The sequence below is a fragment of the Chenopodium album genome, chromosome 1 (genome assembly GCF_948465745.1).
Source record: "Chenopodium album chromosome 1, dcCheAlbu1.1, whole genome shotgun sequence".
NCBI classification, from domain to species: domain Eukaryota; kingdom Viridiplantae; phylum Streptophyta; class Magnoliopsida; order Caryophyllales; family Amaranthaceae; genus Chenopodium; species Chenopodium album.
The window spans coordinates 86,692,736-86,717,502 of NC_137834.1; the positions used below are offsets into that span (position 1 = coordinate 86,692,736).

General features: G+C 36.3%; 3 protein-coding genes and 1 long non-coding RNA gene across 8 annotated transcripts; 1 reads left to right on the top strand and 3 right to left on the bottom strand.

The window, feature by feature from the left end:
* Positions 1-1,134: 1,134 nt before the first annotated feature.
* On the bottom strand, positions 1,135-2,230 carry LOC145624756 (cold shock protein 2-like). The gene has a single exon (XM_081677849.1). The coding sequence runs from the start codon at positions 2,088-2,090 to the stop codon at positions 1,386-1,388; it is 705 nt and encodes a 234-aa protein (XP_081533975.1). The 5' UTR covers positions 2,091-2,230; the 3' UTR covers positions 1,135-1,385.
* A 1,153-nt stretch (positions 2,231-3,383) lies between these two features.
* On the bottom strand, positions 3,384-7,189 carry LOC145560415 (ferredoxin--NADP reductase, chloroplastic-like). The gene is made up of 9 exons (XM_081621669.1): positions 6,923-7,189; positions 6,551-6,797; positions 5,690-5,823; positions 5,271-5,349; positions 4,744-4,835; positions 4,553-4,630; positions 4,169-4,231; positions 3,824-4,058; positions 3,384-3,729 (listed from the first exon to the last, which is right to left on the bottom strand). Exons 1-9 carry the CDS (start codon positions 7,031-7,033, stop codon positions 3,662-3,664), a joined length of 1,107 nt encoding a protein of 368 aa, XP_081477795.1. The 5' UTR covers positions 7,034-7,189; the 3' UTR covers positions 3,384-3,661.
* Positions 7,190-8,962: 1,773 nt separating this feature from the next.
* Positions 8,963-18,729, top strand: LOC145560425 (uncharacterized). 5 transcript variants are annotated; one of them, XR_014093147.1, is made up of 7 exons: positions 8,963-9,083; positions 12,388-12,480; positions 13,764-13,860; positions 15,757-16,141; positions 16,414-16,498; positions 17,410-17,536; positions 17,673-18,729. It is a non-coding gene; the product is annotated as an uncharacterized LOC145560425 (long non-coding RNA). The 5 variants fall into 5 exon arrangements; XR_014093148.1 differs by having other exon boundaries at positions 15,778-16,141; positions 16,414-17,536; positions 17,673-18,728; XR_014093144.1 differs by having other exon boundaries at positions 16,414-17,536; positions 17,673-18,727.
* Positions 18,730-21,168: 2,439 nt separating this feature from the next.
* On the bottom strand, positions 21,169-23,986 carry LOC145560443 (uncharacterized). The gene has a single exon (XM_081621700.1). It carries the CDS (start codon positions 23,427-23,429, stop codon positions 21,426-21,428), a length of 2,004 nt encoding a protein of 667 aa, XP_081477826.1. The 5' UTR covers positions 23,430-23,986; the 3' UTR covers positions 21,169-21,425.
* Between the last annotated feature and the right edge of the window lie 781 nt (positions 23,987-24,767).

A 24,767-nucleotide genomic window follows, 5' to 3' on the forward strand; every position in this document is an offset into this window, starting at 1 on the left:
ATTTCCAGCAATGATGACTGTCAATTCTTAACATAACTAAACAAATGATCAGTAAGCTATGTCCTAAAAAAAAATCCCCAATCATGCATCCATGTCCTCCGATTAAAAAGAAGACTGAAGCTCGGAACACCAACAATACTGATGTCTACTAGCATCATGCAGATAGATGGCATCAAGTGCTTGGAAAAATTAAGTAACAAATACCGAACTAGATAAAAAATAAACCTTCACAAACTGACCAATGAAAAAAGATCAAAAAAGAGGAAGAGGTGACATTCCATGACTAAATCGGCCAAAGCCAAAGAAAAAGATCAGCATAACTAGACATAATTTAGACTTAGGGCATGTTCTCATAGACTGAACTTAGCTGAACTGAACATATTTTATAAGAGAAGGAAATTAGGAGCTGAACTGAGAACAGGCCCTTAATCTGACTGCATTCAGAACAAGACATTGCTCTACATAGAAAGCAGAATTTCCTACATCACTGGTTGCAGCATTTGGTTAAGATTCTTAGAATAAACTGTTTATAGGTGCTCCAGTTCAATTATCATTGAATCATCTTAGGAACAATCCAAGATGTATTTATATCACTTGGCTATCTTAGCACAAATCATTTTTGTTGTATAGCTAGACTACATAATTTAAATTAACCAGACATGAACTCTTGGATTCAGCAGATCGATTATATAACCTTCCCAGCTTCCTAAATCTCGACTAAAGATCTTCAAAATATATTACAATTAGTAATAAAGTATTTCTAAAACTTTTTATCAAGGGCTTCAAAAGATAGTACAGAGCCCCATTATCATTGTCCTGTTCCTGAAAATCCCAATCTAATCTTAACAAATTCGTCAATTCCATGGTTACTGAGATATCAACTTGAGATATTGATTCAATTCTGCGCAAACTTTCAGCAAATCTTATTATAGCACAAATCCAACTCCATAATCCAAAGATAATACGGAGTACAATGCCAATTTGCATACCCAATTCCATAATACAATGTTCAAAAATGCAATTGAAAAGAATTTCAAAACCATATCACCAAGATAATCTATCATAGAGCACATCAAAAAATTTGAATCATGATTAAACATATTGTAAACCAACCATAAAAATAACACTATGAAGTAACCAAAGATCATGTATACCATCCGCAAACAAACCAGAAAACATTAATGTCATCGAAAACTCCAGTAATTAGGATATCAACATTTTCCCACTCAAGTTATCCTATGTATAACCAACCGAAAAACAGGGGGAAAACAATACTAGCATACCAAAACAAAACAAAAAAATTATGATAGTAGATAATAAGTATTTTTTTTTTTTATACGAAACTAGAGACTAAATCAAGAGAAGAGATAACACTGTACGTTTCTCTAAGCCGCGTTAGTGCATTCCCTAGCAATATGCCCTGGTTTCCCACAACTATAGCAATTGCCTCCGCCGCCGCCACCCGATCTCCCACCAGACCTGCCACTCTCCTGACGACAATCCCGAGCCATGTGTCCGAAAGCGCCACAATTGAAACACGCCCCATCACCACCACCACCTCCTCCTCCTCTTCCTCCTCCACTGCCACCTCCGCCTCGGCATTCTCGGGCGAAATGCCCGGGTCGTCCGCAATTATAGCAATTCCCACCTCCACCGCCGCCACCAACGCTGCCACCACCGTATCCACCACCGGAATTCTGTTGACAATCACGAGCAAGATGACCAGGTCGATCACAATTGTAACACCTTCCACCATCAGAATTGCTGTTCCTCTGCCAACCGCCATTAAAACCACCTCCACCGCCACTGCCGCCTCCGCCGCCGTTTGATCGGCGACCACCGGAGGAAGGAGGAACAATTGAAGCACCGTCAGGTCCAGTAACATCGACGGCTTTCGGCTTGTCATCAGAGCCAACAGCGAAGGTGAATTCGACTGTTGCACCTTCAGTTAAAGTACGATAACCTTCAGATTTGATCGAAGAATGATGAACGAAAAGCTCTTCACCTTCATCCTCAGGTGTAATGAAGCCATAACCCTTGCTATCGCTGAACCATCGTACAACACCTCGAGATCGATTCTCTTGCGCCATTGTTGAAGAGAAGAAGAAAACCCTAACCCTAGAATTACGAGATTTTTTTGAGTGCGATGAGAGAGAATTGATCGGGGTTGATTTCAGTTTATATAGAGACTAAAACCCTAGTGGAGTTTGGTTATTTTTTCTAGAAAATTCTGAAAGTTGGGTTTTATTTTTTTAATGTGGGGTAATGTAGGGTCAAAGACTGGGCCCATAGAATCGTCTATTGGAATTCTTTAAGCTTAAGTTTGACGATTTATTTGTTTTTTTATGACTTCTTTTGTAATAAGGGATGACGAGGATGAGCAAATATGAGCTTAGCTTCGTGAATCTATCATTCTACCATAAGTACAATCTTGTCCTCAAAGTTCTTCATTTGCGACAACAACGATAACTTTTAAAATATACCGACTTTTAACCTTGATAACACTAAGGGTATGTATGATTATTTTCAATTCACTCCAACTTTAATAAGTTCAGTTCAGTTTAGCTTCTAATTTCCTTCTCTTATAAAATATTCATTTCAATTCAGTTCAGTTCAGTTCAGTCAATGAGAACATGTCTTAGATTTTTTATAGTTTGATTGCTCTAAAGTCTAAAGGACAACTTTCTTACAAGTGACTACGCCTTAAATAACATGCACATTGAAGGCGACAATCTCATAGATATCAAACTCAATTAAAGGATATATGATCACATTATTACGAATGTGAGTTTTTTTATTCTCAACAAGTGTGAAGTGTGATAGTTGGAGCATTCAACACATATCAAAAGGCAAATCGAACCGGCGATTGGATAGCTAATATTGGTCACTTTCTTCCTACGTTTCAAAAAGAAAAGGAAAAAAAAAAAAAAAAAAAAAAACCATATTTATAGACTCATCAAAGGCAAGTACCACCAGATGCTAAACAATTTAAATCATTTCTCATCTCATCAACTCCCAATTTGAACTTGATCTTGAAATTTCAATTTCAACAACATACCTTGCACATAGTGCAACACATACTAATCATGATCCACCCGTGTTCTGCATTAATTCCTAAGACCATGAGTATTATCTGTTAAGGCTTCAACAATAGCCTCTGTAGATACAAAATGCTCCTTGAAGTTAACAGGGTAAGAGCATTTTTGCCACCCATAAAAGCTTGCCTGCTGGTTCCTAGTATCAGTAATCTGCAACATATATAGATTTGAATTGCAACCAATGGCATAACAACGCTCATCAACCTGCAAGCTAATTATTTTACAAGGGCTTGAGAACACAGTAGAACCCGACAAATTGCCTCATATAACCTCATATATATGCCATGCCATGCCACAAAACATATAATCAGATTATACATTATAGCATAAGTTCATTCTCATGATTTCCTCCGTGTACAAGTGTCGACAATGATTTTCATTATATTAGCTGAATACTAGTCTTCTGACAAGAGCTTTATGCTATGGCGCTAAAATGCAATGGCTTATCGTCAGTACAATATAAGGAAAAAAAAAAACTGACCTATCTACAAGGTGCAGTGAAAAATAGGTAATAAATATAGCTGCTTCACAAAAAGGAATAAGAGATGTTTGTACAAGAGTTATCAGTAGACTTCCACATTCCATTGTTCTGCCTTCTTCAATGTCCTCTTGTATTCAAGCCAATCAATGCCTGGAAAAGAAGAAAGAAAAGAATATATAAGCCACCAACTCACCGTGTAAGAGTTTAGAAGTAACTTCGGATTCTATATTTCCTTTCAGCTTACCTTCGGCAGCAGCTAATGAAACCATAATGTCATCGATTCCCTTTTCCATTCCCTTAAGCCCACACATGTAGACGTAAGTGTTATCTTTCTTCAACATTTCCCACAGCTCGTTGGCATATTCTGCCATACGGGTTTGAATGTACATCTTCTCCCCCTTGTCATTTGTCTGTTCTCTGCTGACAGCGAAATCTAGTCTGAAGTTGTCTGGAGCCTTCTCCTTCATCTTCTCAAATTCCTGTGAGCATTTTTCAGTGCATTTGTTAGAAATGTTGGTCTAGAAGATTAATCATTTGATACAGTTTTTACTGCCAAATTTTTAGGCTAGATGATGTAGATTTAACTCACCTCTTTGTAGAGCAGAGAACTGCTTGTGGGTACACCCAAGAAGAGCCAAGCCAAGCCGTTAAACTATAAACAGAAAATTGAAGTTAGGAACTAGCACACCGAGCATATATCAGTAAGAGTACTAAAAAAAACCAATCTGATTTTGAAATTGCAATAGATTTATCAATTACACACAACTTGTAAATTTTAAAATTCTGAGTGCAGGATTTCCACTAGAAAGCCATGTGAAGATGTATAAATGCTTCCATGGAAGAGAGTTCAAAAGAATAATTTTAACAAAATTCCAAGATAAGCAAAAAGAAATCATCTGATTGTCAGCCCTGCATGTTTCCCATGTCTAGCAACAGTTTCTAGAAGACAGTAACACAAACATATTCAACTTACCTTGTAATCATCGTGCTTTTCGAAGAACATCTTCCACAAGAATGAACGGAAAGGAGCAATTCCAGTTCCAGTTCCAAGCTACAACAATGGAGGCAATGTTCATTAGGCTTGAGTAGTGATGGGGAAAACCATGATAGATAGTAGCACATACACGTGGAAGACAACGTGACAAGCTCAGGAATAGGGCATACCATGATAATTGTGGCATTGGGGTCTTTGGGCATCAACATCTCCTTTCCAACTGGCCCTGTTAACTTCACTTCAGCACCAGGCTTCAAGTCACCTACATAGAGTACACGAATTTTGAGTTGTGAAGTACAAGGTCAAAGGTCAATGGCATATGGTATCGATCAAACAATCAGCAGAAGCTAACACTTGTAGTTCATATAAAATAGGCTAACAGAGTAATTCAGTAAGACCACCTAAGTCATCCCACTCTCATCAAAGTCACCATATACGTGATACATCCCTTTTAAAGTCACCTATTCCCATTGGTTTCATTTGAAAAACTCACTCTACGGCTCATAGAAAGGCGCCACATGGCCCACATATACACCACAAACACTGTCTGCATGATTTACTCATTGTTTGAAACTTTGAGTCCAGGACCTCAACTTACAAGAAATGTAGGATCCCTTCGAGCAATGACTATACCACTAGATTGTACTGCACAAGTGATAAAACAAATTTGGAAAGTATGAGGATTTGGCATCCTTACACAAGAAGTTCGAGCAGACTCCCTTGACAGTTTCTCCAGCATCATTGGTGTAGATAAGTCGTTTTACACACAACGAAACCTAAAAGCACAGAGAAACAAAAATTTACGCCATGGGAAAGATAGATATAATGTCAAACAAGACTAACATACAAATAATGATAATAGGCTATTAGGAAGTTGAAATTATTATTATGGTATGATATGCTTTTATTGATCTTGAATTCCTGACAGAAACCAAAGCATTCTTTACTCTCTTAGCTCTATCACATTCTCACCCTTACTATTCATATAATTGTACATTCACAAGTCCTCGACTTTCAAATAAACAGCATTCAGCTAATGCAACCACACAACTCCTTAGAATATCTGAAAATTCGGACAGCACAAAACAATATAATCTAATAGGGTTTGATCCTTACAGTTTTAGCATCACCAAAGTCACCAAGAGCACTGCTGGCAATCGAGTACAACCTCAACTTATGGGGCTTTCCATTCTTGTCTTCACCATCGGGAATGACCCCAACAGATTGCCCTTCTCTGTAAGGGATCTCTCCTACAAATACATGCAACCAAATTCAAAATTTGAGTTGAAAAAATACCAATTTACCAATAAGAAGATCAAGATCACATAAAGCTTCTGTAAGACCACATGATTGAGTGGCAAATCTTACAAACTATCCTAATATTTAACAATAGAATTTCACATACCATCTTTTAACATACAAGTTCACGTGATATCAACTCGCATGCTTGAAAAAATGTTCATCATTAAGGTTCATTACATTACAAATAGTTCAAAAACACTACCTTATTGTATACCATTATATAATTATGAATATAATGAGCATATTACACAAATATGCGCATCATTAAGGTTCACTTACTTCACTACAATACTACATACGAAGTATAAATCATTCAAAAACACTACTCGTAACTTACTCTATATGCTATGTAGTATGGTACATATATAATTAATTAATTAATTAATTATGAATATACCGCAAATTTTTGCATTAGACAGTCAGACCAAGTATTAATACTATTAAAATAATGTACAAGTGTCTATCATGTGATCAATATGTTAGTGGTGAAAAAATATTAGAAAATTACCATCATAAACATGTCCTTAACATACAACAAGCTAATGTATCGCAATTCTTGTATCAGACGGTCAGACCAAGTATTAGTTACACAAAATAGGAGTAATATTAAATATCGTATTCGAAAAAGTCTATCATAGGATCAAAATGTTGATGGTTAGAGATATAGAAAATTACCCTCATGAGAAAAAACCATATGCCAGGTCTCTCCAGGTGCATCATCCCCAGTAATTTTAGTGTTAAGGAGACATCTTCCAATGTAAGGGTTCTTAGGCTTGTACTTGTTAACTACAATACCTTCCTCCATTTTCTTTGAATGCTTCTCAACCTTAGCAGGAGGTGGTGCCTCCACGTCAGATGTGATCTGGGCCCTAATGGGTCCCACTTTCCCTGTTACAGATACATTCCTGTAATACAGAGGAACCTGCAAAACACCCATATAAATCATCAAAACAAACATTACAAAATCGCAAAAATTCACACTACCCAGTAAAAAAAATGAGAAATTTGAAATACCCAGATAGTAAAAACTAAAAAGTGAAAATTTACCTTTTTGTAGCTGATTTTGTCAGGGGAAATGATGGAGGAAGTTCTGGAGGAGAGAGAGGCTGATTTGGTGGTGGAAGGGAAAGATACGGCGGCGGTGACGGCGGCAGCCATGGCGGAAGAAAATGGGAATTGGAGGAAGAAGAAGAAGAAATGAAAGGAAAATGTGAAAATTTGAGTAGTTTTATTAGTAGTGAAGTGGGTGATGGAGGAGTGGATTATGTATTGGGTGGAGGAAATTGAATGAGCAAATGGGAGTGGTAGTTATGAAGATAAGTTTATGGAAAAATCTTGCTAAGCCTTTTTTTTTTATTTCATGTGTTTTATAGTGTAGTGTTTTCATTCATGGGACCCTTTTTGGTTGTAGACGTTTTTTTGTGGCTAATTGATCTTGTTGCTTTGATTTTTATGTTTTCTGATTTTGTTTTGGGTTTTATACAATCGGATATTTAAGATTTTATATTGTAAAAGTTAATACTTTTTTTTTTTTATTATATAAACATTTGTCAATGTAAATTTAGGCTACTTTTTATCTGGTGACATTTGTTTTGATGCCTGACACGATAAATTTCATATGAGGTAACCTCCATACGTATGTTGCATTGGGCAAGCCACCACGAGCTAGATTGAGGTGGCGCGGTGATAAAGGATATCAGAAATGTGTGTGTCTGGGGTGAGATCAAGAGTGATCTAGTTGAGTACTCAGTGTAGCATAGGTGGTGTGCTAACCCTGAGAGGAGGTGAGTGAGCTTGGTGGGGAAGTGCCTCATCTCAGCAAGATTTGAGGGATGTTTGTGTTTGGGTGTCAATTATATGGAGGAACCTAATTCAAGTAGAAATGTTAAGTGATTAGAAAGGGATGAAGTGTGGAAACATGGGGAGGCAGCAACATAAGCAATGGTGATGAAAGGGAGCCTTGCTATGGTGTTAAGAAAGAGGATATGTTGCGTCAACATGTGACTTCATAGGCAAGCTAGTGCGTTAGTGTTATGCTGGGAAGTGATGTGGAGCTAACCTTACAGCGCCACAACGAGGGCGATCATGGCTAAGATGGGGGAGTTTGTCACGTGGTGAAAATTTCCCCGCTAGCATAACAAGTCTCATATGGGGCAACCTTACCCATGACTCTATATTAATGCATGTGTCTTTTTCCATTTTATTATTATCATTGTGTATTGTTATCCTATATAATGTTGCTTGTGCATATGAGAAAGGTTGACACGGATCAAGTCTAGGGATTCAAGTGCTACACGAGTGATCTGCGCTCGTCTTGTGAATATGTGATATGTATGTTTAGACTCAACCCAAATTTGCATAGTGTAATCGAAAGTACATTATACGATATATCAACAACTTACTATAATCAAATACACACATTTCCTCTTTTACAGCATCAAACTTCTTAACTTCAGTCTTCTCTATCAAGTCCGCACATGTGGAATCATGGAGTTTAGTCATTTGCCATTTCCTTGCCATTTTTAGTCCCTTTACCTAACTCAAATAGATGAAGCGTAATAACAAAATTCAGATTCAAAGTAAGACAAGTAAGACTCTGTTATGTTAACCTTAATTCTACTTATTTCAGGAAAAATAAGGGTGTGTTCTATTTATCTGATTTTCACTGATCTGAACTTATTAGACATTATTAAAGCTTATTTTAGTTGTATTTATACTTGGATAACCCTTATCAGAACTTATTAAACTTGATTTGAACTATATTACACCTGAATAAGTGAAAATTAGGTGAACAAAACAGACCCTAAGTTTAAATAAGGGGTAATAAGTTCAGATAAGATAAATTTGGGAAAAATAAGTTCAAATAAGTTGTGATTTGGGTTAATCAGGACTACCCAACTTCAATTTATAACTAAAATAAGCTATAATACTCTCAGATAAGTTCAGATAAGGTGAATATAATGCATCATAAAAAGAGACGAAGAGAGTAAAAAGTCGAGGACTGGGCCTCTAAACCTTCAAATGTCTACCATCATACAAGTCCAAACACGGTCCAATCCCCTCATTTTTATTATTCAGTCCATTATTCTCCGATCCACTCTCCTCTTTTAAAACTCTTCCTCTTTAAATTGGCGTCAAAGTGACGCCGGTTCAGTGGCGCCAATTGCGACGGCAGAATGCTGGAAAATCACGGCAAATTCTTGGCCAGGTAACCTTCTCATTTGAAATTGAAGTTCAAATTATGCATTACTTCTCGTAATTTATCGAATTGTGATTTCTTTTTATAGTCAATTATTAATTAATGCATAATTACAAATCGAAGAATTCACTGAAATTTAATCTTATGTTCAAATATGTTATCTTAGGTTTGAAATTTGAATATTGTTGCACCAATTATGCTCAAAGGTTGCGGTGTATTTTAATTAGGGTTTTGTTTCAATTATGTGCAGTTAGTATGGAGTAGAGAGTAAACTGTACTAGTTAATTGTGGATGTCTTTGATAGTTTGATCATATATTCATATCATATATTATACAAGTATATACGAAGTATAATATAGTCGGTTCTTTCTGGTTATTTTAAAATAAAATTTGATGCATGAAGGTACTTTTGATGGTTAGTTATAAATTGCGGTAATGGGAATGAATTTAAGTGTAAATTGACAAGTGAAGTATGTCGTAGTGTCCATTTTAATGTAATTTTGTTACCAAACAATATTACCTTTCTAGTTGTAGTGGATGGTTTTTCGCGATGAATGTTTTGGAAGCAATAGAGTGAACTTAGGATAACTGATAAGTTAGCATTACAATGGGAGTGAAAATTGGTTTCTCTTACACATTTATTTATAAATTCGTTTCCAATCCCATCATTTACTGCCACTTATCAAATAGGTTGTGAGTGTTAGAGTAATATGCCTTGGATTTCTTGCTAGATCACTATTTTGGAATTTTGAACATAAAAAATGCTAGTAATGTGCTACCTTGTGGAAGGCATAGAGATACTTGGTGTACAAAATTATCATGTACACTACTGCACTATTTTTAATTTTCAGCCACCTCATAATTCCCACTAAAAAAAGGGAAGCCAGGAATTTATGGGGTTTTTTTGGCCTTCTGTTTCTTAAAATTGTCTTCCCTCTTTGTTTTAGTGGTACTTATGACTTATGAGGTGACCAAAATTTTGGTAGTGTAAATAATGCTTTTGTGCACTATCCTCTCTTATGAATTAGCATGTAACTTGCATATTCTATTATCCATGTTGGGTTTCTTAACTCTACCAGCTCGTTGACTTGAGTGTAAATTGGTGGTGGAGCTACTCTAGCCGACTTGTTATAACCCCTACCCCCTCTTATTTTCATATCCATATGTATATTGTAGATAGAAGGCCTAACCCTCTTCATTGATCCTTTAAGTGTGGTAATCCCTTTGGCCAACTTTCTAGTTCTAAGATTAGATTATCTATATTCTTTAAAATTATTTTCTTTGGATGTGATGGGGAGAAAGGGTGATGTCTGATGTGTGGGGTTGAGGGATGGCTGAAGAAGTTATAACAAGGCCATTGTTGTTTCTAGCGTTGTGCTGTACTTAGCCTGATTCTTGTATCTATTTCCAAGAAGGGTCCTTAATAACTCTTTTTTAGATAATGATGTACATGACCCATATATAAGGATTCAAAAAGGAAATATTTAGTTTAACCAAGCATTGACATAACTAATTGACTTGTGATTATGTCATGCATTTAATGTAGTCTAAATGGGTCTTAATTTAGGATTGCATGATTAAATCACGCATTGATCGGTATAAATAATGTTGTTGTTGTTGTTGCTGCTGCTACTTCTTCTTCTTTTGTTGTTGTTGTTCTATGCTTGGTAGATTGTGTTTTCGGGTATACTTTCAATATCGTTAACTTTTAAATCATTTTACACCATACCTCCTTCCCTTTTTCAAGCTTTCATTTTGTTATATTTACACTACTAAGATACTTGTGATCAGCCAAAGAAGTTTTGCATACAAAGGAAGAGTTAGGTTGAATTTATGTACTTTGAGCATCTACAATTTGCAAATATAGCTATGGTGGGCATCTAGGCGAACTGAACTACTATCAAATTTCTTTTTGTTTCATCTAGGCAGAGTTCATCATAGGATCATGAATCCAGTATAATGAGATATATTCTCTAGGAGAGACGTGAATTGGGTTCTTTATCATGCAATACTTAAAAATGGCATATCATGATATCAAGCAGTTTAATATGCCTATAGGCTATACCTAGATGAGTCGTCTTAGAAATTTTGGCCCTAGACGTTGCCTGTCTTGCCTTTTTTGTGTGTTAATTGTTTCAATGATTAAGTTGAAGCTTGAACCTGCAGTTTTTATTAGGGTGTGTGAGGTTTAATGTGTGGTAAAGAAACTTCTCGAGTTGAAGCTGCCAATACAAGTTCAAATTATTAATCCTATGTGTGAGGGAGCTCAACAAAATGACTAGGCAGAATGCAAAGAACAAGTGTGTGCTTTAAAAAGTGAACTCATCTTCCTCCTTATATTACTAACCCCATATGCAGTTTTCGTTGTCAAATATAGAAAACTCTTTAATTTTCACTGGGAAAATATACTATCTCTGATGTTGGAAAGTTGTACCCTTGTATCTGCAACTTAGGTCTTTAATTTGGTTATTGTCTGAAACTTGCTTAATATTTGATATATCAACCTTTAATAAGTAAAAATTCAGAAAGCAATTGTTTCTTTTTGTGAGCTGTTAAGTGTGCCCTTCCTTGGGATTGGAAAGTTTCAGGTAGATAAGTTGAAGATAGTTCCACTAAGATCTGAATTTGGGGTATTGGATTCAGTTGATTCACATTCCAGTGTCTTCACCGATAGGTTCTGCACATGACACAGTGTAATAGAGGTGGTGAGGGATGTAAGAAGGTGACCCTGATGGTTCAAACTTCAGACGAGATAGCAGAGAAAAGTAATGATTGGTATAATAGACCCCCCTCCCCCCCCCCCCCCCCCCCCAAAAAAAAAAAAAAAAAAAAAAAAAAAATAGTATAAAGAAGCTATGGGATTGAGAGATTAAATTCATCCAGGATTTTCTTTTGTCTTATGTGTGAACATGTAATTCCCAACACATTGGTGAATTGTGACTTCTGTATATGATGCTAAATGGTTTTTTGCAGTATCAGGTTTCTTTTTAGAAATTCTCTAATTGGATGGCGTGGGATGTGTTTGTGTGGCATTTCTGGCCGTCCTCCTCAATGCATATTTCCCTTGTTGGTTCTAATAGAAGATCACAGTTTCAACGTATTTGTATGCAAGTTATAAGAAAGCGAGTTTGGCATCGTCATCTCTCTTTATCAAGCGTGTTAATTTTTCTGTGAAATTATGGACTTATTTCTGAAATTATATGTACATTGCTTTGTAATTATGCAGAAGATAGTAGTCACTCATCAAAAGCAGACTTTCTTTAAATATGTGCATTGATCGTGTAGAGTTTCTTACTTTTTCCTTCTCCAACAGATTCTTTGGGATAAGATATACACAGAAGCATGGTATACAGAATCAAAAGAGTACGCTTAACGTTCTGAGTTGATTTGCTCAACTGTTCATAAGGTGGGTTGCTCATATTATGTGATGAGTGAGGTGTTTATCTAGAATTCCATATGGCTTTCAATCTTTTGTTTAGTTAGTTTTTTTTTCCTTTCTTAATTCAGTAGCTATTAGTTTTGAGGAAATAGTTCTCCATCGATCCTTCTTACTTGAACTCTTTATAATGTGAAGTATCCATGCCAGATTTTTAGCACTCCCACATGAGTATAGAATCTTGGCGCTTCATTTTGGACCAAAAGTCAAGGATTTTTTTAAATTTTTTTAAATATAAGTAGAGTCTGACACTTGTACACAACTAAATAACTCATGTCCAACACAAGTACATGGTTCTGAGTAACATAGTGTCTGATGGATTGAATGTATCTTGTAAATATTTAGTGTGTAAATTCCGTGCACAACTTTATTATCCTCAAGCCTTTAACAATGGTTTATCTTTGAGTGTTTTTTAGTTGCAATACTGAAAAACACATCTCATCTTTTGTGTGACACTCAAACAATTATGACATCCAAACTTGGTATAAGAAATATAATTTAGTCATGAAATTAGTAAATGATCCGAAGCTCTGAGCTATTGGTATTATTTTGTAGTCTGAGCCATGAGATCTCTTATTCTTTGTCTGGGCATGAGGTTAAAAAGTATCGTACTTTTGTTCCAATTTTACTTCTAAGGACACTTAAATATTGTAAGGTGGCCATGTTGAATATGATATCCTTTTTTTTTAAAAAAAAAACCTTAAAGATGAATTGTGCCTTGGACAACATTCACCTTTTATGGCCCTTGTTTACAATATTAGTTTGGTTCCTGATTCTTGATGACCTCGGTGTGAAATTCTTGTGAGTTGGTCTATCCACACATTCTTTGTTTTTGAGGTCTGTAACCAATTTAATTTTCTAAGAGTTAGCAGACTATTAAAAAATTATATGGTTGACTTTTTTCTGTAGAATTCATTCCCTCATAAGGTCATACTGTTTTAGGCTGTTTAATATCTGTTCCTCATAGTACTTATTTTTGTTAGCCTTATACTAGTATTATTACTGACAAGTGTGGTAATGGGGGAGGCTCTACGTGCAATGGAAGAATTGGGCTTTAGACTGCAGAGCTAGCTACTATGGTGAGCTAATGTAATGCATCAAACTGTGTCTAGCTATAGTCTTATTTTTTCCAGGATGAATATTTGGATTGGAGTGTTTATAGGGTTGAGGTGCTATTCTGATAATGTTTGATGTTGTGGCTCTGCATAAGTGTTCAGTAACTGGATTAGACTGTGAATTTAACTGCTCTCCAGGCTTGAGCAGTTCTAGGTGGATTTTGCCCTTGACTGATGGTGTGTTGCTGCACTTGATAAACATTGGTTGCTTTGCAGTGCTTTGCTATTAAGCTAGGTAATCCACTACTCTGATCGAAAATAGTTACTCCTTTGGCGATTTTGTCTATTTATTCAGTATTCTATAATCTATACCATAACCCATGTTATTGGCTTGGTTTTCCCTGAAGTAATTTAATAATAATATATGTTATTCACATATGCTATGGTATAAATGCTCATTTGGATAAAATTTTCAGACTTTACACTCCTGTGCCAGAGGGGAATGGGATTTTCCTCAGCAAGACAATAATAGATGAAATCTGGTCCAACTGCAACCCATAGGGCCATAGGCTCCCGTGGTCAGCCTTTTCCTTTTCTGGCATGTACTCTCCTGCGAAGACATGTTAGGCATTATATACTATTTTAAACTTTTTGGTAGTAATTAACACTATCATGTCACACCTAGCAAGACCAAAGCTCCAAACTTGCCCTATTTTTTAAAATCAAAGTTCTAAACTTTCGGAGCAATTTACCCGGGCCATAGTATAAAGAAATGAAACAAAACTAAAAAATGATTGAAAAAATTGTCCCGTTGTGTTTTTGTTCTTACAAAAAGCATTTTACATACAAAAGGATGTATTGGGTTTTGTCTAGTGTAAAAGTTACTTAACCTGTCTATTATGACTCGTCATCCAGTTGGATGGTCTATTACTCTATTATAGTTTTATTATGCACGTTTTTGGCTTGGTTTTGGGTTGTGGTTGTAGTCAAATTGTTTTTATAGTACATGAATGCCCTTTTGGAACATAGGCGGCATCATTTAGTGTCTAGACACCGTCCAAAGCTAAGGCAGCAAGGTCTATGCCAATAGAGGCTTCTTGCACCATCATGCTGGGCCAAGTCCTGTGCAGAAATTGTCAACCAAGGCCAAGACATACAAGGATGATTTCCATTAAGGAAAAGAGATTTAAGTATCTCAGCATTTATTCTACCACGTGTATTGTTAGGGTAGCAATCAATTATTGGGACTATGGATGACAATTATCTCACTTGTGATTCTCTTGTAGGTTAGTGGAAATTCTTCATGAAATTTTAAGGGAAGCTTCTTGGGGTTGCCCAAGGCCCTCCAAGGCCTATTCATAACCACAAGGATACCTTAGCGGCTTAGCCACACTTTTATTGGAAAACACTGTACAGCTCACAAATTATATCTTTGAGACTTATTGTAAACGCAATTGTCAAGCATTCACTGGTTACAGGCAGTTCTTTCCCTCATGTCTCTTCTAAATCTTTGGCCTGGTTAGGCTAGACACTAGGATGTTTTCTGTGGTGTATTGGAATTTGAAGCTGCATGTTTTTGTTTTGATGCTTAAGGGAAAGCTGGATCCAAAGTGTGTGATATGATTTCCAATCTCTTTTCACCAATGGTGAGGATTGGTGGGGAAATTTGATAAAATAATGCAAGCTCTCTATTTGTTTTTTAAGCAATGCTAGCTCTCTGTTTTAATAGAGGTTGAAATTTTATTACAAAGCCTGCTGTTCCATAGGATTAAAGGAGTTCTGACTTCAAGAAATATAATTAGCCTTAGTTAGAGCGAAAGACAATCGTTTTAACCCCAAGATGCAAAAATTAGAATACAGAAAGGTAGGGGATGACCGAGGAAATAATTGGGGAGAAGTTTTAACCACCTCTTAAGTGTGACAAGAGGCTGTTTTTGAATTACTCTTACCTTTGCTTCTGGACTCCCTATTTTAAAAATTGAGAAGATTTGGTAAGACCTATGAAGGTTTTATTGATAAAATTCTGGATATTGGATTTATACTGCTATATTTATAATACTATAACCGTTAGGAATCTTTTCCTCTGATCTTAACTTCATCTGTTCTTGTGGTTCATTACCAAAGTGAATATTATTGGTATTTGATGTACTGCTTTAGAATCTAAATTGATGTGTTTGTTTCCTTGTCTAAGGGAGGGCTGGATTATTTGCAGAAGATGGTTCCACTGAGATTCGAACTCGGGATATTGGATTTAGAGTCCAATGATTTAACCACCAGACCATGGAACTCCTTCAAGGCCTACTTTATATTAGAAGTAAAATCTGGAAGAATATCGTATAATCTGGCTACATCTGGAACAGTGAAGCTGAAGACTATAACTTTCAATGATAAGGAGAACTTAGGGTCGGGAATTTTATCTGTCGTATATGATGGTGGCCCGTGGCCCCGAAGAGATGATAGGGAGAGAGATATTGGCTGTTTGAAGACTAAGTGGTCACTAGTCAGAGTCTACCTCTGTTGCATTCGTGGTGTATGCATCACTGTGATCCATGATCATATTTGTGGGTCAATTGAAGGTTAGTGTGTACTCATTCATTAATTGATAATGTCAAACGATAACCTCTACTTACCTGTACCCAATGTTTTATCTAACTTTAATCCAAATTTGATTCCGAGATAATCAATTAACATTTTCAAGGCACTGTCAGATTCTCTGTGCAGCGAATGGTTTACAGTGTTGTGGATTTTTCATAGTGTACTTTGATTGTGAGGGGTTGTTTTATCTTTCAATTTTCTATTTTTTTTCCTGTACTCAAAGTAATGTTCTGCTGCTAAATTTGCCCAGCAGGTTGAGCTTAGTTCTAAGAAGTCCTACCCTGGACACACTTACACAGGGCGATGCTAGGTGAATTGTCCCCCTTCATCATATAAAGGTATGCACTCGCATTATAAAAGGCAAATTAGATGACACCAAGGCAATATATAGAAGTAAGCCCATTCTCAAATCTAAATTGCTCGGGAAATCTACTGCCTGATGGAGTGATGGATAAAAAATCTTGATTTTAACATATACTTCGTATGTAGTACTCCTTGGCAGTTTACTTACGATTTATTTTGGACCTATGAATTAACTAAAAAAAAAAAACTGAGGTACTCCGTAAGTATTATTCATGTATCTTGTTCCTTTTCAACATAAAAATACCTTTAAAATATAGTGCAAATATTCTTTCAGTAATTAGGATAAAACTTTGGAGCAGAATATTGAATGTTAATAGGATGATTGTCATATGGACGATGTTACTGATGAGGTCTTGAGCAAGCAGTCACTACATCTTCCCAAGGTCATTAATTGACGCTGTGTAGGCTTCTGAAAGAGGTAATCTGGTGATTTAGATTTTCCCCTGTTAGGCAACTATCTGAAGGATTCTTTAGCTATATGAAGGAGAAAGATTGGTCTTTAAAGCCCTTTAGATCCGTCACAGTCAGAGCTGGTTCACTGCAGCTTCATGTTTTATGATTGTATTTTGATTTTATATGATAAAATCCTAACTTCTTATGGCTCAATTGGTCTCAATGTCAGTAGAATGGTTGCTGTCGTTGTGGTGGTCCTTTCATAGCAATATCCATAGAATCATATCATAGAGATAACAAATTTATGGGTTAACGTCTTTGTGATACAATGAACAAGACAGCGGTAGCTCCAAATTCTCCAAAGATTTGAGAACTGAGGCTGCGACATACTACATGAATATGCTCGTGAAGGATTTACTGCTGCTTTATTTTGTAATTTTCTCCCAACACATAGCTAGCATCTGTGTGCTTACATTTGTTGTTTGCTTTACAGGTCGTAGCTGATAAAGTTGATTGTCTGTACTTTCTCCTCATCAAGTGAGTGTCCAGTTTCATTGATATGGTACATACTCCCTCTCTGTTGGGGGCTAGTTGTCGCATAATCCTACTCACATAGACAGGTAAAGATTTACAAAGTTCACTAAGATAATTAGTTTATGTTGTTTCAATTTCTCTTCACCTCTCTGTTATATATCATCAGGTACCTCAAATTTTACCCATCTTTTTATATTACGTTGTTGTTTTCTCATTGTCCAGATTCAATGTGCCGTCTTGGATTACCTGGAGCTTTTAGTGGATTGAAAAATATATATATATATATATATATGGTTGGAAAATATATTTTACTTCCTAAAAAAATAAAAAATGTTTTATCGCACTCACCGGAGTTATGGAAGACATGTATCACGTTTGCAGTACAAAGGTCAAACAATAAAACAAATGCCCCTTTGATTAAATTCTAAAGTGTTTTTTTTTTAATCATTTTTTATTTTAAACCCTAATTTTATTTATTTATTTAATATAGATGAGAGATTTTCTTAGAAAATGCGTGAAAATAACTTTCATTTTTTTTATTTTTATTTTTTTAACAATGGTAAGAAAAAAAGAAAACATTAGGAAACCCTCGTCACGAGGGAATTCCTAATGCGTCGGAAAAAATGATGGGAAATAAAGAAGAATTATTACAAGGGACTATATCCATACTATCACTAACTAAATGACCAACATTTGCTATCCAGTCCGATGCTTGATTTGCCTATCGAAAGATATGACGAGTACTCCAGTTATCGAAATTGCTAAGAAGTGAACAAATGTCTTGAATAATATGATCAATTTGCCATGGTGTTGACCAGATGCCATTAACGGAGTTGATTACTAAAAGATTATCACCTTCAATTATGATATTTTTGATCCCATGCTCAAGAGCTAGAAGAATGCCTTTATGAAGAGTCATGACCTCTGCTATGAAAACCTTGGTGGTGCCGAGGTTGAAAGCGCGAGCTCCTAAAACTGCCCCATTACTATTTTCAGCTAAGAAGTGAAAATAACTTTAATGATTCCGCCTTTTTATCAATATTCGGACATACTGTCTACATTAGCAACTGAAAGTAGTACATTTTTTTTTTTTTACTTGTTCACAAAAACAGCTGTTTTATTAAAGAGTAAGATTGCTTAACTGATTACATAGCTGAAGTTGTAAATAGTCAAAGATATTACCGTGCAAATGTAAAGTGAGTTGAATTTGTAGAAACGGGAGGAGTATGTATTAATTTAATTACTACTAATTAAATTAGCGGCTCATTAACTTAAATTAGCGGGTTTATATATATTTGCCTCATAGGAAATTTTTGTAAGTAATATGGAAATTTAGTTATTTGAGCATTTTTCTATGGTAATCGGTATATAGAGATAGAGATAGAGATAGAGATAGAGATAGAAGTATTGAATTATGCCCACTAGATAACTTATGTATTGTATTACGCCTGCAATTATTTCAAGAGCAATTTTCTGTTTATTTTAATATTTAGTCTCAATGATGCGTATCAAATACCTTGTTAGGTGGGATTTATGTACCTCTAACGACCCGTATTTATTGTAATAATCGAAATTTTTTTAAATGCAATATATGAAAAGTACTCTATAACTATATTGTTAGATTCTTATTGAAAAGTGCTACTTATATATTTTCTAAGAAAATTATGGTCAAATTTATCTTTGCATGCAAGTACATTATTAAGCAATTGAATTAAAAATATGTGATTGGGATTATTCCAAAATTGTGGAAACTTGATTGGAAGGTTGTAATTTTATGTGAGATTGTGTGGTTCTCATTAGTCTAATTCCATATATCATTATATTTTGGACAACACAACTTTATGTAAAGTCATAGTACTTAGTGTTATGAAGTATCAAACAACAAAGGTAAGATGTTTGAACCAACCATTGTTTTTATATAGGCTAACACTAAATTTTGGTTGTGAAACCCCCACATCCTAGTTTGATAAAGTTCATTTAATTAAGGTTGGTGTTTGTCCACTTAAGAAAAAAAAATATGATAACATTAATGGCGGGTGGGGTTTAAGCAAAAGGTCGCCATCATTTTATTTTAGGATAGAAATGATAGGACGTGTTTCTTTTCAATCTAATCAATTTCAACAAATTTGTATCTAGTTCATTTTAGTTCAATCTATTCAACAAAATTAAATCTATTTCATTTCAATTTGATCATTTTAGCTAAATTAAATCTAGATCATTCAATTTACTAAAATTAAGTTCATTTCAATTCAATCATCTTAAGAAAATTAAGTTAAATTATTTAATACAAATCTAGATTCGTAATATTACCATGGGATTATTTTCGCATCTATACCAAACCGTTGTTATTATTATCATTGTTATAATCAATATTACTGTGATAGATCTTGGTAGATTTTTGTTTTGCCTATTTAACAAACAAATTGCATTTAAAAATAAAAAATGGGTTGTATACTTGTATGATTCGTATCCACGAGTATTTATAGTGAAAGGTCAATTAGTATGACATGATGCTTCTAGAAGACAAAGGAGGAAGGTAATACAGTTGTAGCTGGTTGGTCGAGCTTATCTCACTCACATGGGAAGAATTACAGTAATCTCGGTAAATGTATCATCATCACCTTCATTTTTACATGATTTTCACGTTGAAAATTCACAATTTTTTTGTTTTTTTTTTTTGGTAAAAATATTTTTTTGGGTAACAAAAAAGTGACAATAATTGTGAAAAGTTGTACTAGCAAAAATGATTAGAGTAGTAAAATGATAGAAAGGTAACATGCTGTTTTTAGATGATTAAAATGTGCTAACTTTAGCAAAATCCAGGTACAATACACTAGCAGTCACTGTTTGATGGGTTAAGCTTTGTTTGGCTCTTGCTAACTATGGGAAATTACGCAACACTTCCTTTTCTTTAGCCTTTTCTGGCTGCATGAATTTCAATAAACTTGTGGCATTTTATTGTTAATCCTCATGGAACATTGTTATTTTCGTACACGTGAGAAAGAAGAAATCGATCCTTGGGGTTTAAGCCAGTCTCGGTGGCATTTTCACTGCCACCGAGGTGTTTAGGAAATAGAGGGTGGTTTTGAAATAAAAAACACTCGAGATTTCAAGTGATTTTGTACTTATGAGAAATCGATCCCTGGATATATACCAATCTCGGTGGCATTTTCACTACCAAGAGGTGTTTTGGATAAACTCGAGATTTCAAGTGATTTTGCACTTGTGAGAAATCGGTCCTGGGGTTTATGCTGGTGGCATTTTCACTGCCAAGAGGTGTTTAAGAGATAGAGGGTGGTTTTGAAATAAAAACACTCAGAGATTTTCAAGTATTTGTATGTATATTTCCGTGTATATGTGTCTGATGGCAATTGGTGAGTGTCCAATAAACCACCAAGTTTAAGAAATTCTCTTTGAAAAAGACCTGATCACTCAGATTTCCAGTTCTTATTGATCTACAATTGTTATATAGTATGCCATGTCTTCTAAAATGTAACCACATCAGAGAAAATAAGTCATAAATCAGAAGCCATGTTCATATAGGGCCACATTACATATAATATTCTACAGTATGAACAAACATCAGACAATAATCACAATATCATATCCCCACCTCCTAATTATTCTGTCAATTTTCAACAAATTTCCTACCTAACATTATTCAAGAATAAACCTCAAATGAGAATCTTTAACTGAATAAAACAAAAACCATTGCTCAAAATCGAAGGAATTTTGTCATTGTTGATGAACTTTTGCAACTAATTTGTATTTACAATACACATTAAATGATAACAAAATTACAAATTCATGCTATCATCAAAAAAATTTCGAGGTGAAAATGTAATATTTATGAGACAAATCAATTTAGATGGATACACAAACGAATGAGCTATTCACCATTTGAGGGAGTTGGGGTGGGGTGTTTAATAATTACTCTTAATTCGGAAAAAGCGCGATTTTTTAGATTTTAACTCTTCACCTTGTGCCTCTTGTTTGGTAAAGTTCAAGCCTGCTCTTAGCTTCTAGCAACAAAGTCTCTCTAGATTCATCTTGCACCATGTGAGACTGTTTTGATGCCCAGTCCAAGACAGTAAGCACCTCGTTTCGAGCCAACTCCTCGCTATCGGGCACGTGCAGTGCAATGTAAGACAGCAGCTCCAATGCTGGGATTTGCACTATCTGTTGTTCTCCAAAATACACCAGCTGTATCAAATGCTTGATTCCACCTGCAGCAAGTATGGCCTTGGAGTGATCCACACGCAGGTAATTTTCGCTGCCTGCGAATTTGGTAAGCGCAATCACAGCTGCCCTTTCCACCTCTGGCTCACGCTCATCTAGCAGCAGTACCAATGGTCCGATCATTCGGGTTTCAGTGGCTCTAAAAGTCCTAGCAAGATTACCAATTGCACTAAGACAGGGAATAAGGAGGTCTGAATCACCCTTTTCAATGACCTTTAACAATTGATCAACCACAGCCTTGCAGGCAGGAGAACTAGGCTTAAATGCTGACCTTCTAAGATCAGCATCCCTCTCAGCAACGGCGGTGATCTCCATCACCGCCATTGCAGAGTTGTATTGGATTTCAGGCGTTCCCTTCTCTAATAGAACAGCAAAACAAAGCAATGCCCGCGACTCACAGATGCTCTTGCAGATGGCAGAATTCCCTTGAGCAAGATGCCACAGGGCTTTCGCCGCCATTGCCTTCAAGTTAGCCTTGACTGCTGGATCCTCCATTTCTCTTTCCCTAATCTTACCCCCAGCAAAACTATGAGTATGATTATGATGATTGCTATTACTACCATTTCCATTCGCATTCACATTGCTGCTGCCATTGACTTGTGTGGTGGCAGCAGCAGCAGCAACAGGAGGGTTTGTCTTGGCCTTAGCTTGTGCAGTAGCAGTAGCAACCAAATTATGCAGCCTACTAGGACTAGCACTCCTAGCCATCGGATGCGCGATCTGAGTCTTTTCCTCATCTTCCGGCACCTTCACTTTGATGACACTGCTCTGATTAGCATTGGCAGCCGCAGCCATAGCAACCGCGGCATTGTGAATAGAAGCAGCACCAGTGATAGACTTGGTGGTCAAAACTACATACTTGCTATGCTCTTGAATTGTCTCAAATGCAAGATGCCCAACCAACAACCGGACAGCATTGTGCTGAAAGAAAATGTCCTGGCACTTTGAATAATGCCGAGCCAACTCCGAAACCGCCCACGCAACCATAGCCTGCACCTTCATAGGCCCTTCCTTAAGAATTTTGGCAAAAACTAAGCACACCCCAGATAGAACCATTGCCTCAACACTCTCAGGGTCACGGCCTAATAGCCCGAGGGCTCGAGCCGCGTTCTCTTGACCTTCCAATGTCTTTCCCTCCTTTAACAGTTTCAATAGAGGGACAACACCACCCTCCTCAATGATGAGCTTACCGTAACGATCATTGTCTCGGGCTAACGATACCAAAGAGGCGGCAGCGTCAGCCCGATCATCCACCGAGCCTATCGATAGAATAGAGATCTGCTCCCAAATGAGGCAGAGGATAGGCTCGTTGGCAGCGATCGGGGGAAGACCGAGGTATCCCCCGACGCCTCCATCATCATCCCCGGCTCCTCCGGAAACACGGAGGAGCCACGAGACGTCTCCGATAGAGTTCTCCAATTGGCCGAACATCTTTCGGAAGGCGGCTGCGGGGATGATGGTGAAGGCGCGCTTGAGAAGGCCGTTTGCCCGGCACTTTTGTGCAACGGTCAAGGCTTTCTCAAGCACCTGATTCGTATCGTCGATGATCCGACGAGTAGGCCGCTCATAAAGGTCGGAACTCGACCGAGCGGCCTGACGAAGCAGGTCGGATAGTTTGGAAGTCTTTGATTTCAACTCCGAACACTCCTGCTTAAACGAAGCAGCCTCATCTGCTGCCTTTATTATCTGGTCTGCTAATTGTATTGGCCTTGTTAAGATCTGCTTAACCAAATCCGCCATTTTTACACCTCAAATTCCCCCTTTTTTCAACTGGGGTTACAAAATTTTCAACAAAATTGAAGTTGTATTGAATACAAGGTGTTCGACGTTTTGCCCAAATGAACCCAGAAATTAAAAAAATCAAAAATTGTGAAGTGGGTTACAACTTACAAGTTAGCTGGCGATCTGGGTAGGATTGTAAAGACGTGGGGGACCCTTTTAATCAGTCCTAAATACAAATGGTTGGAAGAAAAAATTCATAATTTTTTGGAAGAAATTGGAAATTGTAGTAGTAGTAGTGGGTTTACCTTATTAAAAAAGTTCGTTGATTTCACATTTATTTAAAACCCAGAAAAATTGAAGTTTGGGGAAGACTGAGGAGAGAGAAAATGGGAGAGAAGACTAGTCTAGAATGGAAAGCGAGGTCAAAGAGTAGTAGGAGGAAGAGCAAGAGAGCGATGACGCCGTCAAACGCGGTTGTAACTCACTGTAGTATTACTGGAGTTTTTTATGATTTACATTTGCCAAAACTTTTTATTTGGCGGAGTTGTTTATGATTTCTGCTTTCCCCTCTTTTATATACACAAGGCTTCTGTCCTTATGGATGCTCCAACTGCTTGTCGTGACCTCTGTTTTCTTTCATGTTTATTGTTCGATTCTTTTTTACTCGCAACGTTTTGAGTTTTAATCTATTTACTGTACTCCTATAATCATATTATTATTATTATTATTATTATTATTATGAGAGTGAGGGATTAAAGCTTTTTTCTCGATTTTAGAGAGATTCAGAATTGATTCTCACCCCGCCTTTATGGCTATCTTAACACCAAAAAAAAAAAAAAACTACTCCATGTGGAGTTATGTTAGATTTGAAATATATTATAGCCTTACAGGTTTGCATAATTGCATAAAATTGGGAGGTTATTTTTAATGACAGATCAATCTTTTTTGCTTGGTAACCTAACTTTTTATGGAATATAATTTTACTTTTTAAGAATTAAATTAAATATATTATAATTACAAGTTTTAAACGTTGTCATGAAATTCAAATCGTTATAAGTAAAAAAGGAATGATAACATGATGATGTTATCTTTGATTGATCAAAAGTAGGAGTTCTGTCCCAGAGTGACATAAAAGTTACTCCTTCCGTCTCATTATTTTTTGCCTGTATTTCTTTTTGGAGTTCCAAAATGTTGTGCTTGTTTCTAAATATATCACATAAACTTTTTTTTTTTTTTTTTGATGTTTAGAGAGCCACAAAGACAGGGTGAGAATCGGTCCCAAGATCTCTTGGAACCGAGAGGGAAGCTCTAACCACTTGAGCTACCCCTCACTCTCATAATCATTACTTACTTTTT

Excerpts from the sequence above, each read along its gene's own strand:
- LOC145624756 (XM_081677849.1), bottom strand. The coding sequence starts at position 2,090 with ATGGCGCAAGAGAATCGATCTCGAGGTGTTGTACGATGGTTCAGCGAT.
- LOC145560415 (XM_081621669.1), bottom strand. The coding sequence starts at position 7,033 with ATGGCTGCCGCCGTCACCGCCGCCGTATCTTTCCCTTCCACCACCAAA. Across the intron at positions 6,798-6,922 it reads ACAAAATCAGCTACAAAAAG|GTTCCTCTGTATTACAGGAA; the intron begins GTAAATTTTCAC and ends GGTGTTTTGCAG. Across the intron at positions 4,059-4,168 it reads GTTCTCTGCTCTACAAAGAG|GAATTTGAGAAGATGAAGGA; the intron begins GTGAGTTAAATC and ends AAATGCTCACAG.
- LOC145560443 (XM_081621700.1), bottom strand. The coding sequence starts at position 23,429 with ATGGCGGATTTGGTTAAGCAGATCTTAACAAGGCCAATACAATTAGCA.